A 9706-nucleotide genomic window follows, 5' to 3' on the forward strand; every position below is an offset into this window, starting at 1 on the left:
CCGATATTTCTTGGTCACTATATTTCAATAGCTATAATGTCTCGACAAATAAATGAATATCAGTTGAAATTTTGGTTTTGTGTTTGTCTATTTTATAGGTTCCAGAGAACGAGACGAGTCCGCATCCTCCTATACATTATAACGATGGAGATGATCTAATAGCTACTGTACTCGGACTAAAATTCTACGTGAAACAACATATGTTTAAAAGTGACGAACTTCGTCTTAAATGCACCTCGACTTTATCGCGGGTGGTCAGCTTGAGTAGTGAAATGACTGTCGTTGGTTCCAATCAGCAAAATTCTGGTTTTCACGTGTCAGAAAATACCGTGTCTGGTAATATCGAAAACGAATGAACTCAATTTTATTTTATTTCAGTTTAGAATTAAGTTGGCAATTTTGAAAAGGGCAGGTAACGTGATAGAAATTTATAATAATTTTTAATAACTGAAAATCATCAAAGTTTGGTTACTTTGCTCATCATTTTATTCAGTCAACGGATAATCAGACCAAGACCTAAAAGACGGTTCAGAATGGGTACTTTTTCATACCTACTGACCATTATTCGAATTCATACTCAACTAACCGGAGGCAATACGCTAACCAATCAAACGCTATGAAATGTCTGAATTATTATTAGAAACATCAAGTGATTTAACTATCTGAACTGATTCGCCTTTACTCGAATAGCTTTAAAACTTCTCTTGTTGAAAAGTCTTGCCACACACACGTTGAGTCACCGATCAAAACATACTCAAAAACATGATTTTAACATTCACTAAAAGGCAGCACTCACTAACACACATATTTCCAGTCATACCCAGTTCTTTACCGTACACCAACTCTGGTCATATCTACTTACGGCAATTTACTAGCAATCGAGTCGGGTAGGAAATGCAGGCGCCATCTATCGGTGGTCGCCTCAGGTTCGTCAAAGGAAAAAACTTGCTTCTAAGTTCTATTTCCAGGATCGAACCCACAAACCTGGCGGCAGCTTTCATTGTGGTAAACGAGCATCTTACCATTGCACCACTCAGACGGTCCAGTTCTAGCCTGTACTTCATGCACAAACTCCGATGAATTAGCATGATTGAAAGGGGCCAAATTTTTGTTCACCTCGGTTATAGAATCATAGTTTTTTATGTCGCTAGAGTAGAATTATGCACGGCCAGCACACACACATGGTTAAACTTAATGAACAATCGTATTCATGAATACTTCAGTAAAAAACTAAAAAAAATACAACTTTCACAATCGTTCTATAGCAACGTCTTCAACATTTTAGAAATCACCAACATCGAAAAAAGAGCACCTATACATACTATCTGAATTCTTAAATGAGGTGTACGATCGGGAAGTCGATCAATTCTTCACGAGTACAGCATCAAACATAAGCATTAAGCAATCTCAAGTGCTAACGCTAGCAAAACAATTCGGAGTTCCTTGTTCTATAGATACTAAAAAAGTGTGTATCGTGATTATATTGTTAGTTACTTTGTGATCATACATAGTTTTCTTTTTCCTATTTACAGTCACAAGCGATGCTATACGATGGCTGTTTGCTACGACATCGCTCCAATACGCAAGAACAATAAGTGCTGTCGCCATCTTGGGTTACGCCGTCAATTTGTGGCATTTCTCGAAATGTCTTCCACGAGCGTTTCTGTAAACACCGTGCAAGAAAGAAAAACTGACAACAAACAATAATGATAACGACGGATGTTGAAAATGGTTTACCAGAATAGTTTCCTGATGCTGTCCGCTCCGTCCTCTTGGATGGATATTTTAAAAAGGGTCATGTGTCGTGTACCAATCTGAAGAAAATTTCTCTCACGGTACATCACTAATGAAGTCGAAACCTATCTCTGAGTTCTTAAAAGTCTATTGAGTTCTTAATATAGACAACGAGAACAAACAAAAACGTGATTTGAAGTGAAAATTACCATACAAAACAGGTACTCGCTAACCAGGACAGATGTTCGGTGTATAGAATATATATATATGTATATATATATAATTGCATATAGTGTTGAATTTGAATATATAACAGCAAAGGAACTTGACTCTCAGTAATAATTTTGTACATATAAAAAAAATTATATATCTGTATATACGGCACAATGCACGGCACGTATAAATCGGGTCATCTCACATTCATGGCTAGATTTTGTTATAGATATATCTGGTATATTGATCTGGACAATGGATGATTGTATGTGAGTTCTTGCGGGATGGGGAGATCAAAATTATCACCATTGTCCAATGAATGTTGTGGATTGATACGTCAATGTTATAACATAGATAAGTTTACCGGGCACATTGCAGTTGTTTGTCGATACATGTTTGGAGTAACCATGCTGGTTATGGAGGATATTATTACAATTATGGAGGAAGCGATGGATTTTGTGAGGAAAGGAGCCAGATTTCTGAAAACTTGGCGATATTCGTTACGTGGATTTTGATGATGGAAACATTGAAAATTTTAATAATTATGAACCGCCGAGAAGACTTCAGGAACTATTGTAAAAACTTGATTCTTTAATCCTCATCTTATCTGAAACGAAGACATTCTCAGTAATAATCGTGCAAGTGTTTCCTACTGACAATCAACTCATTATGTTTTCGCCCTTTATAGAGCATGCCTACAAGAACCTAGTATATATAACTGCTATATTATATAAAATATTGTATGTGTGTGTCTGTGTATATAATATATATATATATATATAGTCCAGTGGGATCTATATCAAGTGCTTACTACCTCTCTGCAATTTTTTTTGGATAAAATGGCAATTCCAATACAGAATAAAATTTAGACATATAAGGTGATATGAACTGTAGCTATATCCTACGAGCATGTTCCTATCCTACATATCGTGTAATGTATATAATTTTATACAATTTGGCATACTCCTCTGGACACATTTGGTATATATATATACAGGGTGGGCAAAAAGTGCGTAGAAACTTTAAAAATTCATAAAACCAGAAAAATAACCGAAATAAAGATTGGTTTGCAGGGTTAGCATCGCTAAGTCACGGGAATTTTTTTAAGACAGGAAAAAAATAACTGAAAAAAAATCTGATAGGTGGCGCTGACGTAAACAAGTCAAAGAAAAGATACGCAAATAACGAACAGAATGCCTGCAAATCGTTTATTACAGCAGTATGTGTTCCACATGACCACCACTACCACAGGGGATAACACATTGCAGGCGAGTCACAAATCCAGCAACGGCAGAGTGCAGCAGGTCCACATACACGGTTCACATCGGTGAAGTGGTTGTGTATTAGGAGCGCAAGTTCTTATAACCGTCTCATTTGCATATTTCCACAGAAGTCGCTCGTTCCAGCACCACCTATCGGCTGTTTTTTTAGTTTTTTTTTTCCTGTCTTAAAAAAATTCCCGTGACCTAGCGATGCTAACCCTGCAAACCAATCTTTATTTCGGTTATTTTTACGGTTTTTATTCATTTTTTGTTTCTTCGGACTTTTTGTCCACCCTGTATATATATATATATATATATATACATATACATATATATACAGATATTTAAAAAAAACAAAGAGCAAAAATTTTCATGTAAATAAAATTTGGAAAATGCATGTGATATCTATATTGACTTATCAAAATCTTTTACGTCGGACTTGATAGGGAAATTAATTTTTCTATTCTTACATGCTCAAATATACAGTAGAACCCCGATTTAACGAATGTTTTGAACTCTCTAAGATGTATATTTATCTTCATTTAGACCCTGATATAACGAATAAAACTGCCAATTCGTTAAATCACGGTTCGACTGTATTCTAAACAATTTTGTATTAAAAAAAGCAGATAAGGTCAATATAAAAATAATTAATAACAATTTTGTGATGGCTTGAATATTTTAAAAAAATCATATTTCATTAAAAATTGTAAACACCCAAAAATATTCAATACATCACGATTTTTAAAAATAATCTCCTTTCAATCGGTTATAACAACCAATCTTATTACATTTCCCATCTTTAATTGGATCGAACAAAAATAGTCTCCCAGCAATATATATATATATATATATATTTTTTTTTTTGGATTATAGTCTCTATATCAAGTTAGTCTCTAAAGATTTAGAAATTCTCAATATTACAAAAATTTCAAACGAAAACAAAAATTGCTATTATTAAATAATCGTGGAAGAGAAAACTAAATGTTGAGAAAACTAAAACGTTTTCAAACTGCAAATTACCGAGATGATGATACAATCGATTTTTCCTTCTCCTTGTAAATTAAGTAGGAGTAAAAAATAAAACAAAAAGAATAAGAAATTTCCTAATAAGACAGAAAAAAAAAAAAACATGGGAAAAATGCTCTTTTGTGAATTGCCTTCAATTAAACGCCCTCCGCTACCACCATCAAAAAGCGTTATCATTCCCGCTTTACCCTCAATGAGTTTATTGGTTCGTTTTCTGTATCTTAGTGTCTATCGGGGATAGAAATAGGGCAAGAAAGAGAGAGGAGAGAGTCTGAACTGTCATTAAACTCTTCATTAGTGCACAGTATCTCTCTCTAGTGTTTGAGGTTTCCATGAGATATTGGTCATACTCGTTAATAAGGGCCTTTCATCGAGTAACCACAGCAATGAACGACTCTACGATGACTACCAGGTGGTTTTTTTTTTTTTTGTTTCGCAGTTGCTCAAAACTAAACAAACCGTTGATGTCCAAGAAATGTAACTTGTCATGTGGTCATCGAATTTCCTGCTGATATTAAACACTAAATTAGTGTCTTTGAGTGCTCATCATGCGAACGCAATGAAATACTAGTGTTTGTTTTTCTAATTTTAATGATTTATTGCTTGATATATACCCGATTCTTTTATAGAGTAAAATCATTACAAGTTTCAACTATTTTATACCGAAACGGCAGTTATTGGCATAATTTTTGTTCGATTTATTTGAAATGTTAACGATCGAATGTTAAATGAAAACGTCAACGACCTTTCTTTGTCAGCGGCTATGATTAGTTGGATTAGTTTGTCTGGAAATGAGTGGATTGTTTCATGATTTTTTTTTGTCTGAAATATTAGAGCTATAGTGATTGCATTTCATGAATTCGTTTCAAGGCAAGTATGGCTCAAGTTTTCTTCGGTTGTCGCTTGTGCCAAAATGACAGAGGTTATTTCATAATTGGTAACATGGCGCCAAACAGTGGGAGGGTATTTGCTCTTTTGCTCTTTTCCTTCTGAGAACAGAGCGCTATTGGACAAATGTTTCTGAAAATTTTGGGAGATATACTCATAGCACACAGTTGAAGACTAACATTGTGCAGCAGAATTTGCTAATGTGGTTCCGATATTTAAAAAGGGTAGTAGGGCAGCCGGATCTCGATTTGTCGTCCAGTGAGTTTAACGAGCTCGCATTATGGTGAACGGGGACTTTTCTGATCGGACATGTGTGGTAAGGGGAGTCCCTCAAGGAAGTGTCCTTGGTCCCATTCTTTTCTCACTTTTTATTGACAAACTCGATTAGGATATTGATGGGATTGTTAGCATTTCGAAGACGACGTGAAGCTTATTGGAATAGGCTGGAATCCAAGCGATAGGAAGATGCCCCAGACGAACTTAAACATGATTGCAGCATAGGCTAATGAATGAAGCATGTTGTTTAATATTGATAAGGGCATGATCGCTCATTTTGGTTCGAACAACTCACTTTTCACTCAGGAGCTGAATGGTATTACGCCTGCTCGCACACGGCACACCTACATTTCAACGCACTGGACGAGAGATGGACAATGAATTAATGAACGCCAAGGTCTCTGCCACCGGACTTATCCCATTGCCGAGATCTCTTCCATCCCAACTTTGTGGCAGAGTCTGAGTGTGTAGCTAGTGTTGTGTCTGATGTTTCAGTGCTGCCATCTATACCTCAAATTGTGAGTGAAGTGTAATGATTGAATATTTGTAACGTTGTAGCCCTGTTGCTCTTTGTAGGGGGACTTTTTAACGGGGAGATCGGCTCTCATTCGCGCGTTGAAGTTGGGAACCACAGAAAACCAACTTCAGCCGACCAAAATTGACGGATCTTGTTGCATTGCTGGGGAACAGCCCAGAAAACACCGGGTATATGGGTCCAGAGAGACAGGAAGTCGAGCAAACGCAACAAGAACCTGCACTAAGGTGCTCAACGAGACTATCCACCAAGCTCCAATACACAGAAATATCTACCTAATCGGAGTCACAAGATAAAGTACCATCTGCCGCTGGACCAGCGAACCCGCAGCTGGCAACCCACGTGACTAGAAAAATCTAGAAAATGGGAGAAGAGGAGGCAGAGGGCCACTAACTGGACCACAGGGAAAAGAGGCACGGTGTTTAGCAATTAGCCCAATAAAAGAGTCAACAAGCCCACACGACATAACATTTTAGTTATATTTGACATTCATATTTTTTATAGGCATCTTCTTTCAGCCACCTCGTTGGGCAATTTGTCTGTTGTGTCCTTTGTGTTCATATTTGTATTTGTCACCTTAATATCCAAATTAACGAAATAATGTGTATAAGAAAATTTCAACATCTTCGAATATTTAGTCTTAATAATCTATCATTTTATAGTATTGCAATTTAACTTAATGTTACTCGGATATACAACAGTAATTTTAAGAATGATGATTGAGGCTATTGAGTTTATCGACCGATGATGGTTCTGAGATTAATCAGCTTCACAGCTCAATTATCATAATCCTTAGAAAATGCGTATTCAGTACATTAACTTTTGTTTTAATATCATAAAAATCCATTAAATCCATTTTTTTGGTATCAATGCAATATTGTTCATCGTTGTTTCAAAGAAAGTTTATTTCAGTTTGAATAGTAATTAGAAACTGCTGGTTGAAAAACGGATTAACTTAATACATTATATATGTTTGTTTTAGTGAACGATTTCTTTGATGGCTGCTTGCACATGTTTTGAATATAAGAAAATGTGTGTGATTTTATTTATACTTACTTCGTCAAATGCAAAAAGTCTAAAAAATCGGAAGTAGCCGACGGATATTTCTATCGAAACAAAAATATTTATTTCACATGATAAATCAATTTATTTTCTCCATGAAATGATAAACTCTAATAATGTTTTTAATGCGATAGAATTTAGATTTTCAAAAAAACTTTGATTATATCATCACCTATAATCAATTTTTTTTAAAAAATCTGATATTTTGTCAGAGAAATAGGAAGTATGATATATCGAAGAGCATAAATATCTCAAACTATATGGGATGAATTTACATTAGCTAACATCAGCCTGATATAGATTGACATTCTAAAGAACAGATTAGAGAAGCCTCTAACTTAACAATTCACTAATCATAAGGAAAGGTTCACTAATCACATAATCCTTAGGAAATGACGTAATTCGGGTATAAGTTATTATTTATTGGTTTCAATATCATTGTGATCTCTTTCATTCTTTATATTCGTTTCTTTACATCCACACTATTTATACAGCAAAAAAAAAACCCCAAAAAAACATTACACAAACTATCCTTATGTTTTGAAAGCTGTAACTTATTTTTTATCCGAAAAGATCCATATATTTCAAAATTCAAAGTCAACCACAGACATGCCGTATGGAGAACTACCATCGGTAACTATGGGCTGGAGCTCTGTGCATGTGGAAATTTTAAATGACAACCATAGAATTCTACATGTTAATAACATTTATTAGAAAACTTTGATATCTTCAAAAAATAATGATCTCCAACTGAAAATTTATGCAAATATTAGACCCATATGCATTAACATTTTTAAATTTCGATGAGAGAGACCTCTCATAATATCATTATTCGTGTACCAATCATAATCAGTGGAAAAATTAGATTAATTCGGTATATTAATTAATATACAAATACAAAAATAAAGGTCACAACAGACAAATCGCCCAATGAGGTAGCTGAAAAATTAAGTCCATATTTGCCATTTCATATCATACGTAGTAAACCCCCTTTCATCCTCCACATCTGTTTCTCAGCAGCAATACCATTTATACAGCAAAAACCACATTACATCACTTTCCGGATGCTTCGCATGCTGCAACGCTGTATCAAAAAAGATTCTTGCTATCAAATTGAAACTTGACCATGGATTATCATTAGATAATCCCTTGGAAGTCTCAAGTTAATTTTTAATCCAATATACAATTTAGCACAGTAATTGTTGTATATATCGCAACTTCGTCAGTGAGTAGATAACGTTGAAGTGAACCATATATAGAGAAAAAATTTCATATACTTTATAGTTATTCTCAAGATTTCTTAGCACATTCGTTTTTTTTTAATTATTCTTATTTTTACTGCTTTTAACATTCTCTCTCTCCCTCTCACTCTCTCTCTCTCTCGAGGGTGTCATTAAAACGTAATGAGGCGGGAAACTTTGAGAATAACGGTAAGGTTGAGGGAGGCGCAAAAATAACGCAGAGGCACAAGCGCTTATCTTTCTCCGCACCTAGTATTTATTGTCGAGCGATTTTTCACGCCGCCAATCGGTAAAAACGTCCTAATTACTTCAAGTAAGCGGTTGTTTGAGTTTCCGAATGAATCTTAATTGAGATGCCAAAGGATTAAAGAGCGACACGGTGCTCTCTCTTTCTCTCTCTCCACTGAAAAGAGAGGAGCACTCCACCCACTTCTTTTTACCAGAGCTACCTTTTCTTTTCTGAAAAAGCTTCTACCCACCATCATCAGATGATGGCATATTTCTTTATTTTTTTACTTATTTAAAAAAATAAAGACTGGGGTAAAATAGCACAAAAGAATAGAAATGTAGCTGCTCTCATTAGCTGTCATTTAGGAGGAGCAAGCGAAGAAAAGTTTTCGCCCCCACTAAAAAGAAAACCTTAAGATGTGAAGGAGCGGGTCATAGACACATTTTAAAGTAAAAGTATATAAAAGAATAAAAAAAACTATGGGTTTCATTCCCTACTGTGTAGTTACCATAAACCATTAAAAACGTGAAATTTCTTAAAAATTGAGTCATTGCTCCTCTTCACCTGACGATTATGAACATCTGCTGGTCTCTTCGTCGAATGTGCGAATTTATTCGCATGGGCTCGAACTATTTTCTGCTTTGAGAAACCTTTCCCATTTTTTTATTGTTATATCATCGTATTTTAATATATTTAATGAAAAATGAAATGATTGGGAGATATCCAGATTCGATGCCATAAATTAATAGAAAATATACCTGTTATATGATTTATTGTAGAATAATAAGATTTGTTTGGAAATTTGGTTATAAGCCTCAAACATATCGAAATATATTAGAAATTAATTTTAAGTTAGTAATTACAACAGGTGATCAACATTTTAATTGATGAGCTATTGATTTCTCTTGTGGATATATGTACAAGTACAAGTACAAATACAACACCACAACAGGCAAATTGCCCAACGAGGTGGCTGACTTAAGAACATCATGGATTCCCGATCCCTTTTTTACCCTACTTACTACTGCTACACCACATATGCACCCCGCCCACAACCCCCCGCGGAACCCCCAACGAATCGGTACATGCGGGAATGTGCGTGTACGTGTAGTGAAACCTGACGTGAAGTTTTTTTTTTGTTTCTCTGTAATGCTTGTTATGTGTAGTGCTGCCATCTGCCACCAATTTTTCAAACTATGAGTGAAGTGTTATGATTGAATGATTTTTCGTTGTAGGA

The 9706-nt window shown here is 35.2% G+C and overlaps 1 protein-coding gene across 1 annotated transcript in view; it reads left to right on the forward strand.

The window, feature by feature from the left end:
• The window catches only part of LOC149085176 (cell adhesion molecule 1-like), an 83847-nt gene extending 80356 nt beyond the window's left edge, over window positions 1–3491 (forward strand). Inside the window, exons 7-8 of the mRNA XM_089233037.1 lie at window positions 99–336; window positions 1533–3491. Coding sequence (XP_089089163.1) covers window positions 99–336; window positions 1533–1669 — 375 coding nt within the window. The 3' untranslated portion in view covers window positions 1670–3491. The remainder of the gene's footprint in view (window positions 1–98; window positions 337–1532) is intronic.
• The last annotated feature ends 6215 nt before the right edge of the window (window positions 3492–9706 follow it).

This window comes from Pholcus phalangioides, unplaced genomic scaffold, assembly GCF_987345545.1.
Source record: "Pholcus phalangioides strain wild (caught in Gottingen) unplaced genomic scaffold, Ppha-v1.0 ptg000007l_1, whole genome shotgun sequence".
NCBI classification, from domain to species: domain Eukaryota; kingdom Metazoa; phylum Arthropoda; class Arachnida; order Araneae; family Pholcidae; genus Pholcus; species Pholcus phalangioides.